This window comes from Echiichthys vipera, assembly GCF_963691815.1.
Source record: "Echiichthys vipera genome assembly, chromosome: 17".
NCBI classification, from domain to species: Eukaryota; Metazoa; Chordata; class Actinopteri; order Perciformes; family Trachinidae; genus Echiichthys; species Echiichthys vipera.
In genome coordinates, this window is record NC_139842.1 from 26,097,086 (window position 1) to 26,124,756 (window position 27,671).

General features: G+C 42.0%; 1 protein-coding gene across 1 annotated transcript in view; it reads right to left on the reverse strand.

Moving 5' to 3' along the window:
* Positions 1-370: 370 nt before the first annotated feature.
* Positions 371-27,671, reverse strand: part of brsk1b (BR serine/threonine kinase 1b) — a gene marked incomplete at its 3' end in the record, with an annotated part of 39,723 nt that continues 12,422 nt past the window's right edge. Inside the window, exons 9-20 of the mRNA XM_083932073.1 lie at positions 17,650-17,681; positions 16,279-16,443; positions 12,817-12,914; positions 12,482-12,632; positions 11,571-11,631; positions 9,003-9,279; positions 8,492-8,540; positions 7,385-7,508; positions 7,168-7,269; positions 6,569-6,677; positions 714-803; positions 371-606 (exon numbers count right to left, since the gene is read on the reverse strand). Coding sequence (XP_083788199.1) covers positions 371-606; positions 714-803; positions 6,569-6,677; positions 7,168-7,269; positions 7,385-7,508; positions 8,492-8,540; positions 9,003-9,279; positions 11,571-11,631; positions 12,482-12,632; positions 12,817-12,914; positions 16,279-16,443; positions 17,650-17,681 — 1,494 coding nt within the window. The remainder of the gene's footprint in view (positions 607-713; positions 804-6,568; positions 6,678-7,167; positions 7,270-7,384; positions 7,509-8,491; positions 8,541-9,002; positions 9,280-11,570; positions 11,632-12,481; positions 12,633-12,816; positions 12,915-16,278; positions 16,444-17,649; positions 17,682-27,671) is intronic.

Here is a 27,671-nt window from a genome sequence, read left to right on the forward strand (position 1 = left end):
GAGGTTTCCTGTTGGATTTGAACCATGTGATTGGCCAGTGATGAGGTCATGTGCTTTCTTGATTCATTGGAACGTATTAACAACGTGTTTCCATGGCTGTGAGCTTTTTCTGTATTTCTCTGGTGAGGTGGGACTTTTTGGACATCCTGTCTTCGGACTCGTCCCTCTGGAGTGAATTGAAGGCTGATTAGAGATCAGCTCAAACTGCCTTCACTACCCCTAAATTTCTGCTAAAATCAGCCTGGGGAATTCTCCAGGAAGCAAGGCAGGAAGTTAGGAAATAGGGGAGGAAAGAATGTGGGAAAGGTTGAGGGAAGGAAGAGAAAAAGGCCAGGCAGATGAGCCTCGGCTCTCTTCCACAACATTCTTCTCAGGGATGAGACTGCGTCCCATTGGACGACGATAGGAGTCTGGTCTTGTCTTTCCCCGACCCTCGCCTTTGTAAGGCGGTCCCGCTCCCACTGCAGCTTCCGCTCCCGCTTCCGCTCCCCCCATCTGCCGCACGCTCCTTCTCTCCCCGCTCCCGCTCAGATCCGCTTTCGGAACGCCGGGAGTTCTGACGTGAAGGAGTGCTGGGCTGGCGGGTAAGCTGACCGTTCTTCTCATCTGAGGGGCCAGGGGTAAAATCAGGGAGAGAAGACGTGAAACAAACAACTAAACTAGTGGTATATATAGTTTGTGTGTGTGTGTGCATGTGTGTGTGTGCGTCTTACCAGCCAGTGCCTGCACAGAAGGCTGATCATGAGTACTCAGGAGCTGAGCCTGAATTGTTTCCACCACTCTCTTGAATCTACGACTGGGACCTGAGAGGAAAGAGGATCATTGTGGTTGCCCTGGTTGAGAGAGCATTCTTTATATGTTTTTTTTTTACTCCAATACGATGCATATCACAATACACGTTGATTTTGAATAATGACCATGTCATATATATCATTTACTACAACAGCTGATATATGTATATAATATCTGATAATATTCTGTAACATAAAACACTTAAAATTCCGGCCACCGAGATCTTAAAAGTAAATAAAATAATCCTAATCCCATATTTATAAATGCAAATAAAATATTCTCATATTAATAAATGTAAAGTCATGATCCGTAAGATTTGTTGTTTCTAGCGGACTGTTCTTTCAGAGCCCTCCATCTTGTCAAATTTGTGGTCCCCATGTGTGCTGACTTTTTGTTTTGCTCTTTTGTAAACTTTATTGGCACACATTTACCTCTCTTCTGGTCCGTCCCTTATATGTCACCCTCTTAAATTCATACACACATGTTCCTATTACACTTCTTCCCTTACTACAAGCCTGACTCAGAAGTTAGAAGTTCCTGTTTTTCCAACTACAATGAAAGGCAGCAAAAAACGAAAATAATGAGCTCCACTGGCAGACCAACCACTGTCAGTAGCGTCACTAACATGTCAGCTTATTTCCATCTAGTGAGAGAATGTCTCCACAGACACACAGCTTTGAATACTCAGCAAAAAGGCAACAAGGTGTTTTGTTAGAGGGTCACGTGATCAATTACCATTGTTTTAACTCACTCTGTGATAGATAGGGACTTAATAGAGAATTAACTAGATGAACATCTTACGGAGTACATCTTTAACATGCTTAAATGCATGTTTGTTTTGAATTGAGACACGATTCCTTTTTTTTCGGGCATTGCTGGACAAAACTCAAGTTTATCTCCTACATACAAGATAAACTTAGGTTTTAAACATCATGCTTTAACTTATTAATTAACTACACATGTCTGTATAAAATAATGGGGAGTCAGTGATGGAATCATATTGTGAGGAGACTGATGGGCTGCTCTCTCAACCAGTGGTCCACATGGCTACTTAATATTCATGATCATGCCCGGTGACCGTGATCATGGTGTCTGCAGGCAGCGTAAACTAAAGGTGGTTAACTTAGCTAACGAGTATGTGATGTACCTGGACTGTCAAAATGTCTTCAGTTTGTGTCTATATAGACAAAAGCATACAGTTCACTGATCACATACCAGGAAAGGCGACGTCTGCACCCCACACATGCAGACACACACACACACACACACACACACACACACACACACACACACACACACACACACACACACACACACACACACACACACACACACACACACACACACACACACACACACACATACACACACAGCGGTGAAGTGAGAGTGAGAGCCTAAAAGTGCAATTAAACCTTAACCCCAGTAATGTTTTTAACATGCGATTAATGTGGGTAGTGATGTCCAAATGAAGCTTCATGAAGCATTTGTTGTATTTGTTGAGTCCACTAGATGGAGCTCTTGGTAGGAAAGGGCTCAATGAATGTTGATTCAGTGTGTTTTCAACCCTTTGTTGAACAGAGCCTGTGAATGTTCTCATTTGTACAGGTCATCGTTATCCCCGAAGCAATTTCAGTCAAAAGCAACTGAACTTGGTTATTTGTCTAGGAAGATGTTTCACCTCTCATCCAAGAGGCTTCATCACGTCATGTAAGCATCTGACCAGGCTGGGACTGGTCTCACTAACTGGTGTGGAGATCCAGGTATTTAACCTCTCACAAGGCCGATGATGTCACTGGAACCCTTTGTGCTCCAAGTGCCAACGACTGTCGCTAGAGTGGCAGTCGTTGGTGGGAAGTAGGTTTGGACTTCATTAGCGCTCTATTGAGTCTTAACGACAGTCGTTGGAGTTACAGGAGGCCATTTATGAACAGTTGTTCTTTGAGGTTAGATTGTTGAATCTCCTGGGAAGGGATGAAAGGGCAGTATTGTAAATTGGAGATAAGTGGTGTCTCAGACCTCTTCCTCTGTTTAGTGATGGTTTCTCCACTTTTGCATAGATGGCTTCTTTTACTCCTCTTTCAAACCATCTGTCCTCTCTGTCCAAGATTTGGACATTGCTGTCATCAAAGGAGTGGGCTTTCTCCTTGAGGTGTAAGTGGAGAGCAGAGTCCAGGCCTTAGGAGTGAGCTCTCCTGTGTTGGGCCATGCGTTTATGCAGTGGTTGTTTTGTTTCTCCAATGTAAAGATCTTTGCATTCCTCGTTGCATTGGACAGCATAAACCAGGTTGCTTTTGTGGTGGTGTGGTGTTCTGTCCATCGGATGTACTAGTCTCTGTCTGAGTGTGTTACTGGGTTTGAAATACACAGGGATGCAGTGTTTGTTGAAGATCCTCCTGAGTTTCTCTGATACCCCAGCCACATACAGAATGACTATGTTGTTCCTCTCATTTTCTTTTTCTCTCTCAACCACTTTGGTTTTCTTTCTGGAAGCAGCTGCTTTTTTCACAAAGGTCCAGCTGGGGGGGCCACAAGTTATGAGGGTGCCTCTCAGGTGCTTACGTTCTTCCCCTTGGGCCTGTGAGCTGGTGGGTACGTTATCAGCTCTGTGTTGCAGTGTTCTGATAACTCCAAGCTTGTGTTCCAGGGGGTGGTGAGAGTCAAACATTAGATACTGATCTGTGTGAGTGGGTTTTCTGTATACCCAAATGTGGAGGCTCCTGTCATTCTCCATATGGACGTCAGAGTCTAAGAAAGGCAAACTATTGTCCTTGACTTCTTCTCTGGTGAACTTGATGTTTCTGTCCACAGAGTTTATATGTTCAGTAAAAGTTTGCACCTCTTTGGATTTGATTTTAACCCATGTGTCGATCACATATCTGAATCAATGGAGTTACTCCTTTGAAGGAGTTTAAAGCCTTGTCCTCTACCTCCGCCATGTATAGATTTGCCGCAATAGGGAATACTGGTGAACCCATGGCACAGCAGTGTTTCTGTCTTTAAAAAGTGCCATTAAACTGGAACTGGCACACCACATATTTTCAGGATTGTTGAACAGAGAGCTCCATCTAGTGGACTGGAAAATAAAGGAAATGTGGGTTTTCTCCGGGTTCTCCGGCTTCCTCCCACAGTCCAAAGACATGCAGGTGTAAAGTTAATTGATGACTCTAAATTCCCTGTAGGTGTGAATGTGAGTGTGAATGGTTGTCTGTGTCTTTTTGTCTCTATGTGCCCTGTGATAGACTGGTGTCCTGTCCAGGGTGTACCCCGCCTCACGCCCAATGTCAGCTGGGATCGGCTCCAGCCCCCCCGTGACCCCGTTAGAGACAAGTGGTTGAAGATGGATGGATGGATGGATGGTTGGACATCACTAGCTCACACTGTCTATTCGTACCGTGCCCATGCACACATCACAGCTTAAATCTAGTTTGTTTGACCAGCTAGTAAAAATGTTCCGCGCCCAGGCTCGGCACGCTTGAAAGAGGAGGGCTTTTGTAAAGCACTGATGCACATGTATGAGCACGAGCATGCGCATGTGTACGAGCGCCGACTATTAATGGCGGTCCTGATGTCTATTTATACATATGACTCTTCCCTGTGACGGACATTTAAAAAAATGCAGCTGAATGGTTTGCGATTGTTTGATGCAGAGAGGGAGTGTTTACAGCAGATTTGGTCAGACAGTCAGTTAGACAAAACTAAATCTCTAAAGAGTGATGACGTATAAGCAAGAAGAAATCGAGCAGAGGCCCAGATCATTTTAAGTAATGTAGTGTAAGCAGGCCTTGGCTGCAGTGGAAGAGGGAGGGAGAACAATTACGCTAAAGCACGGCACTCATCTGGGACAAGTGTGAGTGCGCCCTTACTCGACCATAACACATAATTGTAAAGCGCATTGATAACATGTCTATGGTGATTTACTCACGATGGTTTTATTGCACTGAGGCTATGGTGCTGTTCGCTATCCAGTGTGTGTCTGCGTGTTTGTGTGTATGTGTCTGTGTATTTATGTGTGTGTAGTGCGGACATTGCGCCCCTCATGATGTGTGGTCCATCTGAAAACGAATTATGCTTAACCCTGCATGAGTCAAAAAATGTATTATTAAAACTTTTATTATGAAAACTGCCCAGCAGGTGTCGCTGTATGTTGCTGTATTTTATAATGTTATTATGATTATGGTCTCTTTCCAGGTACAGCCAAAGACATATCAGTGCCTCAGTGCATTAAAACCATAGTGACTAAAATCACCAATAGACATGGTATCAATGCACTTTACAATTACAAAAACACATAAATAACAAACAGCAATAAAAGTACACAGTTGAACATCAGATTTAGAATCAGCTGTAATGGCCAAGTAAGTGTAACACATACAATGAATTTGACTTTGGCTTTTTTCGCTCTCAATATAGCCTGTATGCATAGAAATAGTATAGTATAGTAATACATAGTGTATATATATATATAAACACAGGACAATGAAATTGGAATACTGACCAATAGTGCAGAACGCAAAGGGTGTGGATTTAAATATTAATTAATTTATGTTGCAGGTTGCTTTGTATATATGAAGTAGGTGGATGTGACTGTAGGCTACAGTTGTTGGTGTATGCAGCAATACTTGTCAAAGAACAGTGAGTATTTAAACTATGAAATATACAGTAAGTTGAAGGGGGATGGATGTTTGGTGTGACAGTAAGTGTGAGTTATTGCACAGGGATTGTTCTTGGCACTGGGTATTAACTAAACACCATCTCTGTCCGCGCATATTTGCGCATGGAGCTGGGAGCAGGTAGCTGGCTGGTTGCAGCTCACTTCACTACTCGCGTTAATCGCATGTAAAAACATTAGTGGGGTTAAGGTTTATATTTCTATAACATTAGCTGTCGTGTGTGCATGTGTGTATGTCTGCATGTGTGGGTTGCAGAGGTCGCCTTTCCTGGTGTGTGATCAGTGAACTGTATCCTTTGTCATGGTACATCACATACTCGTTAGCTAAGTTAACCCCCTTTAGTTTACGCTGCCTGCAGACACCATGATCACGGTAGCCGGACATGATCATGAATATTAAGTAGCCATGTGGACCACTGGTTGAGAGAGCAGCCCATCAGTCTCCTCACAATTGTTTTAACACACTCTTTGATAACTTAGCAGACAATTAACTCGATGAAAATCTTATGGATTATATCTTTAACATGCTTGAATGTAGTGATGTCCAAATGAAGCTTCATGAAGCATTAGTTGTATTTGTTGAGTCCACTAGATGGAGCTCTTGGTTTAAAGAAAAGGGCTCAATGAATGTTGATTCAGTGTGTTTTCAGCCCTTTGTTGAACAGAGAGCTCCATCTATTGGACTGGAAAACAAAGGAAATCGTTCATTTGGACATCACTACTTATATCTACACTGTTAAACAGTGCCCATATCATGCACCAAGCTTCATTCAACAAGGACACTTATGGCAATCAAAACAGCCTAATTAGTCCTTAAATAATATCTCCTATTAAACTTAGGTGAATTTGTTTTTATCACCTTGCCGTTCAGGGCTTCTGCTAAGTTTTCTTAAAATCTAAGTATATTCTTGGGCCAAGACGGGCTAATACATCTACCTTACCCATTTAGCAACATCTTGCCAATTGTTCGCAAAAAAGAGTTTGCATTTGAAGACAATAAAAAGTAAGGCCTCTCCCATAACATCCATATACTTGTATCCAATTCCATCTACTGAATGTCTTATATCTTGCTCTCTGTCTTTCTTCACCATAAACACATCCTCCTACCTGTCATTAGAGTGAAGGTGACGCTGTAGATGCCCATCTCTCGTCTCCCTTCCCTCTCTGCTCGTTCTCTCTCACGCTCCCTCTCTCCCTCGGAGAAAGCAATGTCCACCTACAGGAGAGAAGGACCATGCATCCATGAGCTCACGATGCTCACACACAAAGAGCAAAGATTGTTGAAGTAACAGGCACTCCTATGGTGGATTTTCTAATTTGAGCCTCCATGTGACTATAATTATAAATTTGTGTGTTTCTTTCCATCCTTTCATCTCAGAGTCCCTGGGGGGCACCACAATTGGACATTTTCAAATCCCACACAATGGCTTTAAGCGTAAAGCATTTGACTACATGGATGTATACTTGTTCTATTATATGTACAACCATAATACATCAAACATACACAAGTTCTGCTTAAATTTTAGATTTAGAAGTGCATTTATATCTGCGTTATTGAATCTTCATGTATGTGCATGGAAACACAACAACTCTAAATAGGGAGCACTGAGATATTGACTAGAATTGTAAAGATGGAGTTGGGAGTGTTGGGTGTCAGGGCTGAAGAGGTAAAAAAAAAAAAAATGTAATAATAATAGCAATAATACTTGGAACTTGACAGGCTTCTGGAAGACAGAGGGGCCGCCGGAGGACTTGTATTCTGCCCGGAAACTGTTCTGAGACACCACACTGTGGCTGAGGGATGGGATCTGGAGAGACAAAAGAAACACATCACATTTTCATTTTGTGCCTTTAACGCCACAACTGGTATTATATAGTAATGTTGGACGTTGTTAAGGCTTATCTAAACTCTATCACACTCACTGAGAGAAAGGCATGGACAATGTCAGCCTTGATCGAGCTGAGCGGTTTGTCTCGAATCATAACAAAGATCTGCTCCTCTTTCTCCAGGCTGATGAAGTTACCGAACCAGGACTTCTTAGCCAGTCTGCACAAAAACAAGTGTTTGATATGTGAAACAAATATTCCAGTGATGCTGAACTTACTGCCTGTAGGCCAAATCTGGCCCGCGATAGGGTGCTGGGTGGCCTGCCGACCATTTTCTAATTTCAGCACATTTACATTTAGGGAGGGAATGTCTCTCTCAGACACACAGATGTGAATACTCAGCAAAAAGGCAACAAGTGCTTTCATTAGTGGCTCATATGGTTTATCATTATTGTTTAGAGGAAGTTAAAAGACCATACAATAGATGAAAATCTTACGGATTGTATCTTTAAATTCTAATTGAAAATAAATTGAATCACACTGGATTTTTTTTGTACATTGAATGTAAATAAGGCGTCACAATGTGCAACCCTATATCCCAAATAGTTTGTGTAAAATATATATTAAAGCAGAATTCAATGATTTGCAAATCACTGAAACCCCTTATGTAAACAAAAGTAGCACAACAACAACATTTCAAATGTTGAAACAGAAAAATGTAATTGTTTTTGAAAGTTATATCCTCATTTAGAGACAGTTGGACAGGGTCATGTTTACCACTCTTTTGCATTATCTTTTATTTAAACAACATGCTGTAAGCATTTGGGAACTGAGGAGACCAGTTGCTGTAATTGGAGTTTAAGTGTAAGTGGAATGTTTTTTCCATTTCCTGTTCATGTTATATCCCTGTTGCCAGTTAATCTTCCACCAGGTGTTTTCTTTTTGTTGTCACTGTCACAACTCTTTTGAAATGTGTTGCTGGCATCAAATTCAAAATGGGCATATCATTTCAGAAAAACAATGACATTACTCAGTTTCAAATTTGATATGTTCTTTTAACACATAATAATGCAAATGAGCATCTTATAAAGATTATCTATCTTATATATAAGGCTCTCATGACCTATTAACTAACGCTTATTACAAGGACATTAATATAAAGTGTTACCAAATGTTGAAAAACTGAGACATATGTGGACTTACTCTGGACTGGACTCTGGAGTCAAACTGGACATGTCCTCTGATGTGGGGACTAAAAAAAGAAAAACAGAGGGAGAAAGAAGGAAAGAAGAAGAAGAAGAAGAAGAAAGGAAAAGGGCAGTCAATGTTGATTAGAGGCCCTAATTGAATTGCCCTAATTACAGATTATCACAGACTTAAGTCACCACAGCCACAGGCTGGGGTGTGTGGTGGTTTCTTTGTGATCATAGATTCAGGCTGAGGTGTGTGGTGGTTTCTTTGTGATCATAGATTCTATCTTGAATGTGAATGCAGAGCACTGTAGGAAAACTCTGATTGCTAAGATCGTGGGAAAAGCATCAATTTCAATTGTTTGTTTTCTTTTTGTTTTTTATTCTCTGAAGCCCTTTGTGTTGCCTATGTGTATAAAAAGTGCTATATAAATAAAGTTTGATTTGATTTCTTTTGATTAAAATGTAAAATCTCAACCAGTCAGTGGAGAGGATTCACACCTTCATCATTCAACTTCACTCACCTTGCAGTTTGCGTCGATGGAAGCGTGGCGAGCCAAGAAGGTTGTTTTTGAAGGAGTTGAGTCTTGTTCTCCAGTGGGCGGAGCTAGAGGCAGCCAGACCCCCACTGCCACCCGGGCTTGAGGGCGGTGTCAGCGACAGCGAGGCCCCGCCAGCTCCGTCTGCTCTGGAAGAAGAAGACGAGGAGGAAGAGGAGGGAGGGGTGGTGGAGGAAGGGTGTTGGATTTGGTGCACAGGAGTGCCCAGTGGAGTGGGCAGCGGCGAGCCCTGCGGCGTGACCTGCGACACAGGAGGAGGGGTGGCAGAGGAGTTAGAGGACGAGTTGATGTTCTTGGACTTGAAGACAGATGGAGAAGGGAAGTTAAAGAAGCGTGGGATGGGGGAGAGGAGTGGAGAGGGGGATGGGGAAGGGGAGCGTGGAGTCTGGAGAGGGAGGGACTTCATGGAGTGGAGTTGGGGCCGGTCAGTGGGGCCCTTTGAGGGCAGGGTCTGTGTTTTTGGGTCAGGTGCTGGGCGGGTAGGCCGGGAGTTGGTTTCACTTCCTGGTTTGGGGTCTTTTGAGGAAGGAGCGGAGGTGACTTCTGATTGGCTGAAAGTGAAGACCGGGCTCTGATGGGCAGACAGAGAGATGGGGAGAAGGAGGGAAAGAGGGATGGACAGATGAGAGAAAGCAATGGTCATGAATTATGGTTCATGGAAACAATTATTTAACCAGCCTCCATCAGATGCACCCAAGGGACGATGGATAGTTCTGGGTGTTTTAGTCCCTTTTTGGGACAGCACGTGCACACAGATTTCTACATGAGGCAGCATGGTGTGAAATGAGAATGTGTATGACTGAGAATGTGACAGTATGATGGAAAGGCACAGCTAGCAGTGAAGGTCTGAGCAAGAGTTATCAGAGAAAAAACAACATCACAGGAAATTTAGTTTGCTGTTTTTGATGGCAAAAACTGATATTTATATATTGAAGCTGCTGATCATACATATATGTTCACTATGTGTATGTTCAATGGGCAAAACATTCTTACATTAAATGACATCTAAAACAGTTTTTAGTCCACAACACTACAGAGAGCAAACGAAGACTGATTGACTGCCATTGATAAACTTCCTGCTGCTTCCTAGATTACAAACTGAAGAATTAGGCTGGGATTATTCTCTATTTTCTTACTGTAAACAATCAGAAGGGAAAGACCAAACTCAACTCTTACACTTTCTTACACTGTTAATTTTCACAACCCTGGCCTGATAGCTGTGCAAGATGCAGTCATGGAACTTTACAGTAGTAGTTGATATCAAAAAATTTTTTTTAGGAATTGAACAAAACAGATATAAATGAGTAAATAAATGACTTTTACAGTGATGGTTGCGCAATTTTGTTGCCTTTGGGCAGAGTTAGTTTCCCCTGTTTCCAGTCTTTGTGCTAAGCTAAGCTAACCAGCTGCTGGTGGTAGCTTCATTTTCACTGTACAGACATGACAGTGGCATTGATCTTTTCATCTCACTCTCAGCCAACGGATCCTTTACCTTCAAGACTGAAGACTTTTCTGTTTGCCGCTGCTTTTCAGTAAACTGCATTGTAACTTCTGTAACTGTTTATATGTTTTAAATGACCTTTTATGTGTTTCAAATCCTTTATATGTTTTATGTGTCTGTTCCCAATGCTTTTAATGTTTTATATCCAGCACTTTTAATTACCTTGTTGTTGAGTTGTGATATACAAATAAACTTGCCTTGCCTTTACTACTTGTAAACAATAGCAATAATACTGTTTTCTCTTTGTTCATGAAAATGTGTGATATTGAATGCAAAGAGATCACTATGAGAGCTGCAATGATTAGTTGAATAATCAATTATTCATCAACTAATAAATTAATCAGCAACTATTTTTGAAAAAAAATAGTCATAATTCTCTGACTGCAGCTTCTTAAATGTGAATATTTTCTGGGTTATTTCCTCCTCTGTAACAGTAAACTGAATCTCTTTGTATTGTGGACAAAACAAGACATTTAAGGACATCATCTTGGGCTTTTGGAAACACTGATCCACATTTTTCACCATTTTATTGACCAAACAACAAATCGATTACTGGAGAGAATAACTGACAGATTAATGGACGATAAAACTAATGGTTAGTTGAAGCCCTAATCACCATACAGTACAGTATATGTAGAGATACTTTAAATTCAATATTTGGTGTCATTTTAATCAACAGATGTTAAAAATGAGTGAACTGCAAATTAAACTGCACATTAATGCAGCTTTCAGTGTCAATCCCCCACTCTCATGAGATTAATAATTGAGTCAGATTAAGTCATGTTAAGTACAGAACACCATATTCTACAGACCACAGGATGATTATAGGCATAAGGAGATTAAAATGAGTGAGACTATTTGGGAGAAAGCAGGTACCTGGTGTTGTAGCTGTAAGCATATACGTAGGTTGTCTTTCAATTTGATTTGGAGTCTAAAAAGCTGAATGTGTTTCCAGACAGCTACTGTCAGCCGGAGGCAATGAAACGTTCTGTGTCACAGTTAAAGAGAGTAGAATAGAAGGACGTTCTTACCCTGGGACTACTGAGAGGACTGGAGGACAGACCTGTAGACGCGCCACTGACTGAACGAGACCTTTTGAAGACAGCAGCAAACACCAAGAGTCATCAATGTGAATGGGACTTTGAGGTGCCTATGAATATTCTCATTTGTCCAGGTCATCGTTATCCCCAAAGAATTTTAACTCAAAAGCAACTGGACTTGGTTGTTTGTCTAGGAAGACAGTTAAGCCTCTTGGATGAGAGGTGAAACGTCTTCCTAGACAAATAACCAAGTCCAGGTGCAACAGCAAAGATATTCTGTTCATATTTTCTGAAACTGTCAATATGTCCTGACAGCTCAAAGAAACAGACGACCTGTGAAAAAGTCATGGATCTTTACCTCCACCTGCTGGTCCTGTCTGCTCCCAATGGCATCTGCTAGTTTCCACTGCGCCCAAAGAAAAATAACCCATCAGAGCAGAGGAGTATCTGACAAGTGTCAATAATTCAATGAAGTCTGATCAAACTGTGAAACTCGACAGCACGAATCAAATATGAATCAACTTTCTGCATTTCACATTCACATACTCGAAGTGTTTTCAGAAAAATGATTTAGTTACTGTTACAGATTCTGTTACTGCAACACAGTAACAGAGCAGTTATTGACACACGTGAGACATTCCTCGGCTCTGATTGGTTGTCAGTCAGGTGCAGTGGATCTAGCTGATGACATTAGATGCAGACAGAGAGTTATGGATACATCAGTTTTTCACAGATTGCCTGCAACATCGTGCGGTCAGAATATAGGCATGTCATTTTCAGAAAATATGAAAAAAACAAAATAAATATTTTTTAAAGAAAGTTACCAGCTTCAACTCTAACTTGGTCATCCATCATTTTCCACAATAAAAAAACTGTCATGATATGTCAGTGGTGGTTCTTACCTCTGGCTGTGTGCATTAGTGTCCAGGGCCCTGCGAGGTGGGGTTGGCGACCCCTGTTCTGTGACACTGAGGACCTCCAGGCTCTTCCTCTCTGGACGACAGCGACCATGACGCGTAAGCATGGGGGAGTCCACACGCTTCCTGGGTGGGTCTTGGGGGACAATAATGTTAAATAATATAATCTTTAAAAAATGTAATTATATTTGGAAATTGTGGTGACATTTTTTTGTGGTAAAAGCACAGTTCAGAGGAAATAACATTCATTGTCATATTCAAGATTTTATCCTGTTGCTCTTGGTTAGACTGCCAAAAGGTAAAAGAGCAAGTGTTCTCACCAAGGTCGTTTCTGGGCGGCAGATCTTCATCTTCACAGCTGGGGTATCGCTCCTTTCTATCCAACAGGAGGTAGTAGATCATCTTCTCCTGGTTCTCCCTGCAGAAGAAGGTGCAGAGTACACAGGTACTCCAAGGTCAGAGAGGAGACAGACAGAGAGCTTTCTGCTGACAGAATCGTAGAATACAGGAAAAGACAGATCTCCTGACAACTAAAGCTGGAAGTTCACAGGTGAATGATTAATAAAATATATGTACGTCCACACGATTGAAAAAGACCTTTTTTTCCCCTCCGTTCTTGAACAGTTTTCCTTCCACACGGACTCGGCTCAAGAAATATCTGCGCCCACACGAAACCAGTGAAACCAGCTGAAAGAAGAGACGGAGCTCCGCTGTTATGTAGAATCATAATACAAACACCGGAGAGTTTCTCTCCAAATCTGGAGACTTCCCAAATCCTCCTCCATCCTAGAGAGAAATGTGTCACTGTTTCTGGTGTTAGTGGAGACTTTTGTGCTGTTTTGGACTCTGATGCACCAATCACTCTGCAGTTAGTGTCCTCAACGAGCAGAGGGTGCTGCTGGGAGCCCCTTCCCCATCCTAAAGCACTCACAGGCGGGCACTGTCTCGGTACTTTTTGAGACCTTCTATGCAACTTTATTAATAAAAAGCTACTAGCGACCAATTTAGCGTCTTATTCAGAGCATCAGGGAAAAGGGAGTCTGTGGGTCCGTGTCTCTTTCCACGCAGCAGCGCTGTTGTTGTTATGTGACGCCGCTGGGGTTAGAGGTCCGATGTGTGGAGATGACGGCATTGTTAACAAAGTATGCGTTGTTTCGTCTCGTTTGGTCACGTTATTATTATTATTATGGTGTTTTTTCCCAGTCTCGCGTCTGGGCGACGTCACTTCCTCGATCCCCACACATACTGTATATAGATTCTGAAGCTGCCGCTGCTGTGGGTCAGTGTTAACGTTAGAGTTGGGGTTAACGACAACTAAAGAAAAATGAGAGCAAAGTGTGACACCAGCCGGGAGTCGTCTTTGGGAGGAAAAGAAGAAACACTTTCATTATATAGACGTGGAACAGAAAACGTAATGTGTTGTGGAAAAAGAAAGGGAGAAATGCGACCACAAAATCACAGGAAATAACACCATGAATCTTAAGAGACATCTCAGGACATCCCATAATGACATTTAGGTAAGTCAAGACATTAACGTAACGATACTTTCCGTTTTATTAAGCTCATGCGACACGATGCTACGGTTAATGTGTCGGGTTTTAACGCTAGCTTTAGCGTTAGCCACTGGAGCTGAGAACGTGTGTGTGTGTGTGTGTGGGTGTGTGTGTGTGTGTGTGTGTGTGGGACTAGCGTGTGTGTGTTTGTCTGTGTGTGAGACTAGCGTGTGTGTGTGTGTGTGTGTGTGTGTGTGTGTGTGTGTGTGTGTGTGTGTGTGTGTTTTTAGTTCCCCTTGTTGGCCAAATACTTTCACTAGTTTTGTATTTCACAGAGCAAACAACACTGAACTGAATTTGGCATCAGCATAAATTGGATTACTTATTCTAGACCTGTACATGCATGTAAACTAAAGATATCTGCATGGGTTTGGCTAAAAGAAAATGTTGGTTTCGTCAATACTACTAGGTACTAGGTGATTATATACACTATGTATATATTGGATTCTATGTATGTATATATTGGATTCTATGTATGTTATGTACAAAGTGTTTTATTTGCTGACCCACTACTGCTGTTACAAAATAATTTCCCAGTCTGGGATCATTAAAGTAATTCTATTCTATTCTATTCTATTCTACTTTTATTATATTTATTAAATACAATTGCATTACTAAAAAGAGACTAATTTACAATTTTCGTCGACTAAAACTAGACTAAAATGCTCAGACTTTTAGTCGACTGAAACTAGACTAAAATGCTCAGACTTTTAGTCGACTGAAACTAGACTAAAATGCTCAGACTTTTAGTCGACTAAAACTTGACTAAAATGCTCAGACTTTTAGTCGACTAAAACTTGACTAAAATGCTCAGACTTTTAGTCGAATAAAACTTGACTAAACTAAAAATAATATAACCGTGAATAAAACTAATAAAGACTAAAATGACAGCTTGACACAAAGACTAGACTAAAACTAAAAGTAAAACAGGCCGCCAAAAACAACACTAGTTCACAGTCTGTGATTTCAAGAAGATTGAAACTTTACAAGGACACAGATTAATTTAAGTCCCTCAAAAAGGCCGGTCGTCCTCGTAAAACAAGTGCACAAGAGGACAGGATTATGGGATTATGAGAAGACTCTCAATGGGGAATCAGTTCAACACTGCAGCTGGAGTTGGTCTCCAGTTCATTGCTGAACAGGACAAGGATCTGTCTCTGCAAAGTGTCTCAACGTTTAAGACTTTTTGGAGTGAAAGCCCACTCTGCAGTGACCAAACCTCTCATCAGAAAGAATCAAAAGGCTACACTTGCCTTTGCTGAGGAGCATGTTGTGTGGACAGAGGAGAACTGGTCCCGAATGACTTCAGTGATGAGAGGACGTTCAGTTTATTTGGGTCTGATGGAAACATTATGTTGGGCATAGGACTGAGGAAAGACTGAACCCAAAGTGTGTAAAGAAGTGAGTTCAATTTGGAGGAGGAAGTGGGTGGTTAGGGGAATGTTTTCTGCAGCAGGAGTTGGGCCTCTTGTACAGCTACATGGCAGGGTGAATGCAAATGTTTATGTGAACCTCCTTCAGCAACATGCAATACCTCCACTGTAATCGTCTCCAATCAGCTGCATGTCCCCTGTCACACTGCCAAACCGATTAAGCAGTTCTTTGAAGCTCAGAATATTTAAACAATGAAATGCCCAGAGTCCAGATCTAAACCCCATAGAGAATCTCTGAAAAATCCCTGGCAACAAAGTAAAGGCTAAGATATTGTATATAACCATATATCAGTCAAAGGTTTGGACACGCTTTCCCAATCAAGTGAATGAGGAATATATATTTACAGGTGAGTTAGAAAACAATTTAACCCACATACACTTGTCATGAATGGGGGAATTATCTAAAGAGACTAAAATTGTCAAAACATGATTATTTCTGCTGTAAAGTTGGGCATTTTAACATAACACATGCTCGAACTGTGAACTGCACTGATTGGACAGGATGATACGGGCGCGGTGGACTTTTGCATACTGAACAACAGGCTCTAGGTGCACATAGAGCGCGCTATTTTTTCTAAAACCGGATGACATCAAAGCATAGTGTCGGCTTCAGTGAATATGATCAAACAAATGCTTCCGACTGCACGTTTAACAATATTATACAGTTGGAAATAAAGCAGATTTACAAAACAGTTTAATCAATGGTCTTCATGTCACACATTCTCAACAGTGGTGCATGTTGATGTAATTGCCATCTTTTCAAAGTGGAAATGTTTGATGGGTTATATTTACTCACTCCTCACTTGTAAGGTCCTGTGTAAGCTTGACCCGGTCTCTGAAGCACCCTAAGGAGTACATGCTTTCCAGGACATCAGGGTCCAGGTCTGTTAAGGACAGGATCCTCTTCACACACACCCGACGAGGGGGCGGCTGCTCTGGGCAAGGCTCATTACGACCACCCCTGAAAAAAGTCAGTGTATGTAGTTAGTGTGTTTATTTACAAACGTTATTAACATCTCAAAGATTAAAGCAAGCACTGATGTTAGCAAGCACTGTTAATTGGGTCTGATGATTTCTATGGTACAGTATAACAGATGTTGATTTGACAGTATATCAGGCTGATTTGAGCCGTGGTGCAGTAGAGTACCTTACACTACTTCATGCACTTTTCTTTGTGGACTTTTATCATCTAGATTTCATTGGAAGATTGAATGCATTTTTCCAGGGAACATTTTTGAACTCATCATTTTTAACATGAACATGGCCAAATTAGCCCAACGTTTGTTTTAAGCATTGGCTTTTAAAACCCCACAGCATTTAAACTGGGATGGAAACTACTTTGGGCAGACAGGTTGTGATTTCACAAAGCAATGCAGGTAGGATTATTGATTAACCCAGGACAATATGAACCATCAATCAAAATTTAACACTAGGCAAAATTATGCTTTGCACAATCCATGTCTTGGCTTGGAGCTACTGTTTCTGTCAATGCCTGGAGTAGACTGAAAGTGTAAAGTCTAAAATAGATGTCATAGCAAGGGTGTAAGTTATGGAGGGGACACAGGGGAAGAAGAAGAATTGGACTCCACCCTGTTTTAAAGTCCAAAAACTGTTGAAAAGTGTCCACTTTAAACATTGTAAGAGGAGACACATTTTGAAATCTCAAGTGTATATATATACTGTATATATAAGGGCACTAGTGCAAATTGCTAATGCTAAATCCAAGCAAAAGACTAAAAATGACATGTGTGGTTTTATTCTACAGTCAATATGTGCACAGAAGTGATACAAAGAGATATCTGTAAAAACTTTGAACCTGACTTTATCCAATGTTCACATTTCTCTTTCGGAAATGTATGAAAATTAGAGCATATTACATTAATTTGCATATCTAAACATAACATTTCAGTAAACTTTAGTAGGTTTTCTTTACATGGATCATGGGTAGAATACGGATGTATTTAGTAACAATATGTCCAATAAACAACATCCTCATGATTAGACGTTGTATGCTATGATTAAATGAATGTTAACCATAGTCTGGTGTAAACTGTGTATGTTCATTTCACATGGTTGACCCATAGACTGCATACAAGAGGAAGAATATACTCTTTTTTTGAAACTGTTGGGTGGAGAAGGAAGTAAGAATTAAGAATGTGGTACTTACTGGTACCAGGGGTGTTTCTGTATTGCTTCTAACTGTAATAAACACAAATAGAAAACAGTATTACAGCACTGTTAAAACCATATTTTCTCATTTTAACAGTTGATGTAGCCCCCACAATTATACATCACAAGATGAAGCAACTGCTGTCCAACTGAACAGTGGGTTTCTTTGTAAAAAAAAAAACCCTCCTTAAAGTTGTGCCCTACGGAAGACCTAAACGGTCATACATAACATACATTTTATTTCCTCCATTTTCTTGTGATAACGAGATAATTATTTTGAGATCTGGAGAATCAGTGTATCAATGTCAGAGGAGCAGGAGAATATGGATCAGCATCACATCTCTCTTCAATCAAGGCCTGACACAGGCTGAAATAACTTTTGCCTTTTTATTACAGATAATGTTCACATTAGTGTGCGTGTGCATGTAAGAAGAGGGTTAGTAAGGCTTCAGCTTTATCAGAGGAGTGAGTGACCTGATGACCTCATTAACTATATAGTTGGTTAGTTTAACAAACTTTATCCACAACAATATCACATTACAACAACATAAATACCACTACAGGGAGGAGTTTTACAATGTGCACATAAATATACAGAGTACAGTTTAATTTCATAACAGTACATCATAACCAACTGAAACCATCAGTGTTGTCTATCGTGTTCTTCAAGATATGAGAAGTCTTTACAAGGCATGACATGTCAGGAGTGATGGAAATCTCAGGACTATCACGTTTCATTCATTAACTATCAAATCAATTATCTCCTTATCATGAGAAAACAGAGGAAATTTCTAGCGGCCTCTGTGGCGGTAAAATGTAACTGCAGGTCAGCCTGTTCTTTCAGAGCCTCCATCTTGTCACGGTCACTATGCGTGCTGACTATTTATTTTTTCTTTTGTAAACTTTATTAATACACATCCAACTCTCTACTTCCAATCCGTCACCTATATGTCCCCCTCTTGAATCCACACGCACGCATTGATAATATGATGCATTATACAGAAATGTTTCATGCATATTTATGCATGAAGGCTCCTCTAGCATGGTTGTAGACTCTTGCTCCTGCACTAAAGTCCAAAATCCCCGCCTACATTATACTCTGTAGAAGTCCCCCCTCTGTAGTAGGACTGCATACAGTGCACAATGGGCCTCATTTATCAATCTTGCGTGAAAACGGGCGCAGATCTGAGCGCAGAATTGGTCGTAGGAAAGGACCCACGTGTGATTTATGAAACATTCGTATTTGACCAATCTCAGTGTACGAATGAGCGGTAGGGATGGGCGTATCGATCCTGTGGTATCGATATATCGATACTCACACGCTACTCATTTGGCATCGATCTCCTTAAACAAATATCGATATCAAATAACAAATAAGAATTGGGGGTGCATGCATCAATTTCAACTGTTTTGGATAGCTTACTTAAATTACTACGAACTGGGCACCCCCGTACCTGGCGGTGCATTGAGCTGGCCCGTGTCACATGACAAGGAAGCTCTATGAGCAGCCAGCCCGGCCGACGCACACACACACACACACACACACACACTGTTTGTCACACAGCCATCAGCCAGCATGAATACGGGGCTCGGGGAAACAAAATGAGAAGCGTCGGCTATGGCAGACAGAAAACGAAGCGCGGTGTGGTGTTATTTTTCGGCAGTTGACAAAGTTACGGCAAGGTGCCTAGTGTGTGACAAAAAAGTTTCACACAGCAGCAATACTACTAACTTATTCAAACATTTGAAGACCACACATCCTGAGAGCCACAGTGAGCTTGAGAAAAGACAAGCTGCAGAGAATGTCCAGTCTCCTGCACCACCCGCTCTCCGGCAAAAGACCCTGCGAGAGAGTTTGCAAAAAGGCAAAGTTTATCCAGGTACATACAGCACTGTTACCGTTGCCAGCGTAGTGATAAAGACAATGCTTGTGTTGTCTGTTCCCGAATCCTTAAATATTATGATCACAATCTAATTTTTACAGAACACACTTCAGGTGAAGAGGATAATTATATACAGTAAACAGTTGTTGATTAAGTAATTATGCAAAATGTATAGCCTATGAGTGAACATGCATATATTTTCATAAGTCTGAACACCTGATTAAGCCAGGTATATAATCCTTATTTTATTATGGTTATATATTATTATTAATGATTATTTTACAGTTTATTGTAAAGCCCTAATATCTAATCAAATCCTTAATATTGTATATAGAAAATACATTTAATCTTCCCTATTGTGATGTGAAAACTGTATCCTTTTCAGATGAGTCTCAAAGAGCCAGAGAGATCACAAGGAGCCTAGCCCAAATGATCGTGAAAGACTTGCAACCCATTTCAATGGTAGAGGATCAAGGTTTCCGTCATTTTATGAAGGTGGTGGATCCCCAATACCAGATCCCTAGTCGGAAATCCATGATCACAGGTGAAATTCCCAAACTGTATGAGGAAGCACAAAAAACACTGAAAGACTCCATACAGTCAGCAAGCAGTCTGGTTTTAACAAGCGATATGTGGACTGCAAGAACCACTGAAGCTTATTTGACTCTGTCAGGACATTTTATTGACAAGGACTGGCAGATGCAGTCTTGCAATCTTGCAACAATCCATGTAGCTGTGCAGCACACAGCAGACAATATATCTGAACTCCTCACAAAAATAACTGATGAATGGGGCATCACCAGTAAGGTTCATGCAGTTATTACTGACAATGGAGCCAATATGGTCTCTGCTGTGCGTAAAACTTGCTGGAAACATATTCCTTGTTTTTCTCACACACTGAACCTCATTGTGAAAGATTCCATTAAGGCAGACACAAGTCTTGAGTCCATCCTGGAGAAATGCGGTGCTATTGTTCGGTTCTTCCACCACAGCACCAGAGCAACTGACAAACTAAAAGAAGTACAAAGCCAGTTGCACTTGCCACAGCACAGACTAATCCAAGCAGTGGATACTCGATGGAACTCAGCATTGTACATGCTTGACAGACTGAATGAGCAACAACAAGCTGTCACAACAGCACTTTGTCTTCTTGGGAGAAACAACATGTGCCTAAATGATGGAGAATGGTCCCACATTCGCCAGGCCACTGAAGTCCTCAGGCCTTTTGAAGAGGCCACTAAGGAGGTTTCAGCAGAGCAGTACATAACTATTTCCAAAGTCATACCTCTGGTCTCTCTTCTTCAACAAGTAACCTAATCTGCTGGGCAGAGGAACAACACTCTGGCTTCACAGCTTGCAGCACAATGCAAGCGACGTTTTCAAAACATTGAGCACAACCACACTCTTGCAGTCAGCACCTTTTTGGACATGAGGTTCAAAAACATTGTCTTCTGTGATCCTGGCAATGTGGAAACAATTAAATCACGGATCATCACTGAGATGCAAGCCCTGGCCTGCCCTGAAAGACCGGCAACCAGCCGTGAAGCCTCTGCTTCTCCATCAACTGACTCTATGAGAACAGCCTTGTCAGTGACACAAGGGCCACCTGCTGCAAACACTGAGAGGAGTGACACACAGTGTTCAACGTCCAAGGGATTATGGCAGGAGTTTGATAATCGGGTTGTGGCTTTTCAGAGCAATCGCACAGCAAACACAGATGCATATATCGAAATGCGAAGATACATGGAAGAAAAAGTGATCCCAAGGAGTGAGGACCCTTTGCTTTGGTGGAAAACAAATGAAAGCACATTTCCACTGCTGAGCAAAGTAGCAAAAAGATACCTTGGAACTGTTGCAACCTCTGTTCCAGCAGAGAGACTCTTTTCCAAGGCTGAAGAAACAATCAGCCAGAAGCGTAATCGGCTTAAAGCTGAAAATGTTAATATGATACTTTTCCTTAACACCAATCTAAAACTTGAGTAAAGTATGGGTACCCATGTACTGAGGCTTAGTCATTGCTGCAGCGTTTTTGTTTTTTTTTACTAAGTGAGGATAAGTGCAAATGTACATGTTTTTGTTCATGTTTAATTTATGTTTATATTATTTATTTTACATTTTGTTTTATTATACTATTGCACATAATACATTGGGCAAAATGGCCAGTATTTTGACATGTGATTTGCTTTAAGTGTAAAAATGTTTTGACTCAAAGTGAGGAAAGTGCAAATGTACATGTTTTTGTTCATGTTTAATTTATTTTAATTTATGTTTATATTATTTATTTTACTTTTTGTTTTATTATACTATTGCACATAATACATTGGGCAAAATGGCCAGTATTTTGACATGTGATTTGCTTTAAGTGTAAAAATGTTTTGACTCAAAGTGAGGAAAGTGCAAATGTACATGTTTTTGTTCATGTTTAATTTATTTTAATTTATGTTTATATTATTTATTTTACTTTTTGTTTTATTATACTATTGCACATAATACATTGGGCAAAATGGCCAGTATTTTGACATGTGATTTGGTTTAAGTGTAAAAATGTTTTGACTCAAAGTGAGGAAAGTGCAAATGTACATGTTTTTTGTTCATGTTTAATTTATTTTCATATATATTTATATTATTTATTTTACTTTTTGTTTTATTATGTATTGCACATAATAAATTTGGGTTAAATGGCTAGTATTTTGTCATGTGATTTGCTTTAAGTGTAATAATATTTTGACTGAAAGCAGCGCCGTAAGTATCGGTATCGATATCGGCAATACTGACTGGTATCGGATCGGTATCGGATCGATAGCAATTTTTGCGGTATCGCCCACCACTAATGAGCGGGCCTTGATAAATGCTGCGGCTGAATTCGATCGTCTTTAACACGTTACGCCCCTAAATAATCCTGGTTCGGAGGCCTCGCCCACTGAGGTCAAACATGGAGAGGAAGAACGCAGGTTAGAAATGTAACTTTTCCGACACACAGATTGGCATCCTGACATCCGAGATGGTGCAAAATAAAGATGTGCTTTTGGCAGTTTTAAGAGTGGAATAAAAGGGGCCCATAAAAACGCTGTATGGAAAATAATGACGGCAGCGCTCCACTGTGACCCTAGTGCGCCTGTGCGCACTGTTGGACAGGTGTAACCCAATTAAAAGCACACACCTTTGAACATTTGAATTGCAAGAAAAGCTGGGATTATATTTAGGAAATGCTGAGTCAAATACATTCAACTTGCTCAAAAGATCCATTTCATTCATTTTGTAATGATGGCTGCAGTATATTTCCACAGAACATAAAAAAAGGTGTTGTTTTGTGTTCGCTATTATCCAAGTTTGTGATTTTAAAACAGTTTAAAGACTGTAAGTAACCAATGTTCTGACCGTTGTGGGTTAGCTGTATATAAACTACTCCTTTAGGTGGAAGCAACAGCCTTCTGATCCAGAATATCACCTATAATGCGAGGGGGTGCATTTCACGGCAGGGGTGCTGAATACGGCGCTCTTGCTCTGTAGCGGGGTTTGCCAGCGGGGTTATTAGGTATTCCGTAAGAGAATACCTTTGTCATCTAGAAGAACCATACCAAGATGTTAATCGTCTGATACCTTGTTTGATTTAATGCAATTTATCAAGGGTAGCCACTAACCGAGGAGATGACTTTGGCTCTGCAGTGCGTCTTGCTGCGGCCACGCGCCAACACATTCATTCATTCATTCAATGTCCGGGTCGCGGGGGGCTGGAGCCGAGCTGTTTTGAAATATAAAAGAATCGTGTGTCCCCCCCCCCGGTCACCTGACCGCCACGTTTAAAAGCGATAGCTTGGCATCACAAATCACCTGTACATTTATCGAGTGGTAGTTTTTGCGATTGATGAATGCGTAATCATTCATGGATGGTGCCTTCAGACGCGCATGAGTACAATCAATTGATAAATGCCGACGTTTGCCAGGAAATGGTCGTACGCACGTTTTTCTGCCGTACGTTCGTTTGATAAATGAGGGCCAATGTCTCTTCGGTTTGGAGTGATAGAACAGCTGCAGTTCTGCACAAGTATGCGCAAAGTCAAAATTGGGTCTGCTATGACCACTGTAGAGAGGAAACCAGAATGCAGCTGTATGCAGTGCGATCTTTGCATTTGCTTATAAAGTTCCGTATGCAGCACAGATGAGCCACTTCCTGTTTCCTAATTGATGTGAATGTGATGAAAAATTGTGTGGGTTCATTTCCTACTAGTCTGATTGCTATCTACATATATACTTTTGAACTGGATGGAAATCTGTCTTCTTGGGGGGGGGGGGGGGGAGAGAGAGAGAGAGAGAGAGAGAGAGAGAGAGAGAGAGAGAGAGAGAGAGAGAGAGAGAGAGAGAGAGAGAGAGAGAGAGAGAGAGAGAGAGAGAGAGAGAGAGAGAGAGTGAGAGAGAGAGAGAGAGAGAGAGAGAGAGAGAGAGAGAGAGAGAGAGAGAGAGAGAGAGAGAGAGAGAGAGAGAGAGAGAGAGAGAGAGAGAGAGAGAGAGAGAGAGAGAGAGAGAGAGAGAGAGAGAGAGAGAGAGAGAGAGAGAGAGAGAGAGAGAGAGAGAGAGAGAGAGAGAGAGAGAGAGAGAGAGAGAGAGATCACTGCACACTCACTATTCCCTATACAGTGTTTATTCAATAGTGCACTATATAGTGAATGACCAAACGAGATTTCGGACACTACACTGGAATTTTCTAACAAATCGTTGTGTCAGTAGATGCGGCGGATATATGTGTGACAGAAGCCGCTGCGTCCATTATCATGTAAACAAACAGAGTTGTGAACCCATTTTACAGTCTGTTTATGAAACAACCCTGCACTCAGTAAGAGGGTAAAAGGTTGTATGGATGTTGATGTCAATTTAAATGTTAAATCCCAAATAAATTGTTGAAACTGAATGAATTTAATTTAATTTATTTGATTTCAGGAGCGAGTAACAGTAGTCAGCTCATGAGTAACGGTTAATCGTAACTGCCGTTATCTCTCTGGTTACCGTTAGTACCTCTTCTGCTTCTTCTCCTCTCCTCCAGTTAAAACACCACTGCATTGCATTGTGGTATACAGGAGTACAATGTAGTGTACATGGTATGTACACTCAGATTAGCTGTGCATTGTGGGTATTTTATAGTGGACTATATAGTGAATGAAATTAACCACAGAGATTCTGAACACCACAACAAATGGCACAAACACATATATAGTGCACTACTTCTGTGATAGGGAAATAGCTCTTGACTTTTTCACCCTCAGTGCCTCCATCCTTTTTAACAGCCACCGATTAAGCCACTTGTTCCATCAATTCATTCATATTCTACAAACATGCATATCTAGATGCCTGTTTTCCTTTCTTCATCTTGGTTTCCATAAATCTCAGAATAAACTGCTACCTTGGCTTTAAGGACAGAAATAAAACTCTGTCCTGTCATGGCTGACTCCTTTAAGGCCCTTTCCTCTGCCCTCTTCTCTCCACCTTCCTCGACTCCCTCCTCTTCCCTCTGTAAGGTCTCCTCCCAGGCTCCATTTCTGTCTGCCTGAGGCTGTGACTTTCCTTTCCTCCCTCCCTCCTAAAAGTCTGATTCATGCGTCATGTGCTGTGGAAACTGATGTGGTGCAATGTGAGCGGCAACAATTGACCCTCAGGCCACTTAGATCCTAAATGAGGACACTGCTTAAGAGGCAGAGGCCGAGGTAGTCCAAAAGGACTCTCATTTATAGACAGTAACCGACAGACATGTGACTCAAGTCATTTGGTCCAAGTCTCAAGTAAGTCCTGAGTCATCTTTCTTGGGCAAGTTAAGTCACTTACCTGCAGTATCTGGTCTTTATAAAGAGAAAAGACAAGGTATAAGTACTTCTCTAATAATATGATTATCCAACCTGTTCCAAAATAATGTAATCGTATACTAAATACACAATACTGACAGACTACAACATAATCAAACAAATATCTTCAGCTTATTTATTTCTTATTTTCTTCCTAATCAAAATGCCAACGTTTCACTTTGGTGATTGGGTTTATTAGTGATATCAATTGTTAGCAGGCTAACACTCTGGAGTTGGGAGGGATCAGATTGTATCTGGCTAACATTAGCTAAGAACCCTCACAGACACTGGGTAACATTACACACACAAACTTATAATGTCAATGTTGAGAAATCAGAGTGGCGCAAGTTGGAAGTTGGGATAATCACAGGCTGTACCATCTCCGTAACCTTGTTCACGCTGGCGAAGAACATGATTGTGAAGTCTGCGGAGCCACGGGGCCGGGGCCCATGGACTCAATCAGGGATGAGCCAGCCCCCAATCTAGGCTTTCATGGACGACCTGACAGTCTCCACAGAGTCTGTGGCAGGATGCAGGTGGATCCTCCAAGGGCTGGAAAGACTCATCCGCTGGGCTCGGATGGGATTTAAACCAGCCAAGTCCAGATCTCTAGTGGTGAAGAAGGGGAAGGTCACAGGCAGGTTTCGTTTCAGCATTGACGGGTCAATGATACCATCAGTCTCAGAGACGCCTGTGAAGAGCCTGGGCAAAGTCTTTGATAGCAGCCTCAAAGACTCCTCATCGGTCCAGTCAACCTGCCAGGAACTGGACAGCTGGCTCAAAGCACTGGACAGATCTGGCCTCCCGGGCAAGTTTAAAGCGTGGATATACCAGCATGGTATATTGCCAAGGATACTCTGGCCACTACTTGTGTACGAGGTCCCTATCTCCAAGGTGGAGACCCTGGAGAGGAAGGTCAGTACCTGTCTCAGGAGATGGTTGGGGTTCCCCAGAAGCCTCAGTAACATCGCCCTCTATGGGAACAATACAAAGCTCCGGTTGCCCCTGAAGTCTTTGGAAGAGGAGTTCAAGGTGACACGGACACGAGAGGTGCTGATGTACAGAGACTCACGGGTGGTGGTGGAGGTGGGAAGGAAGTGGAGTGCCCAGTCCGCTGTGCTGGATGCAGAATCACGACTGCGCCACAGAGAGCTGGTGGGAGTGGTGGCCCATGGCAGAGCAGGCCTGGGGATGTTCCCAACACCACCACAGCTCAGGGAGTGCAAGGGGAAGGAGAAGCGCAGGCAGATACAGGATCAGGTCAGGACTGCAGTGGAGGAAGGAAGGACAAGCAGAGCAGCTGGTCTTGGGCAGCAGGGGGCCTGGACCAGATGGGAGCACGCCATGGACCGCAAAGTCACCTGGACGGACCTATGGCAGTATGAGCCACACCGCATCAGCTTCCTGATGATGATGTCCTCCCTAGTCCGGCGTACCTCTCCACTTGGGGAAAGTGGAGACCCCAAACTGCCAATTGTGTTCCACAAGAGGCACTCTAGAACACATCCTGAGCTGCTGCCCAAAAGTGCTCAGCCAGGGCCGCTACACCTGGCGCCACAACCAGGTTCTGAAGCTGATGCAGAAGCCATCAGCAAAAGGATCAGCAGCTCTGGCCGAGTGCGCAACACCACCTGCGCAATCGCTTTTGTCAAAGCAGGAGACCAGCCAAAGGCAGGCCGTTAAAAGCCACCATCCTGGCATCAGCACAAGACTGGCAGCTCTCTGTAGACCTGGAGAAGCAGTTGCGGTTTCCTCAGCACATTGTCCGCTCTGCCCTGAGGCCAGATATCCTTCTGGTCTCAGAGAGCACAAAGAACATCGTGATCATGGAGCTGATGGTGCCATGGGAAGATCGCTTGGGGGAGGACCATGAAAGGAAGAGAACCAAGTACGATAATCTGGTCATCGACTGTCGTGCACAGGGCTGGTAGGCTCGGTGTATGCCCATCGAAGTTGGCAGTAGAGGATTTGTGGGGCACTCGCTCCACAAAGCCCTAAGTGCCCTGGGCATCACAGGAACAGCAAGGAGCAGAGCCATCAAGAACATCACCGAAGCAGCTGAGAAAGCCTCGAGATGGCTCTGGATTCGGAGAGGAGAACCATGGGGAAAGGTGAATGCCACTTGAACACAAGCCAGGTCTGATCACCCGTGGCTGAGTAGGATGTCTGATGTTTGAAAGACCCGAAACATCTGATGATCTCAGGTAACATCACTGATGATGTATTCAGGTGCATCAGATGACTGATGTATTCAAGAACTTATGAGTCATTGTGTCTCAAGTCAAATCACAAGTCTAAAATCCAAA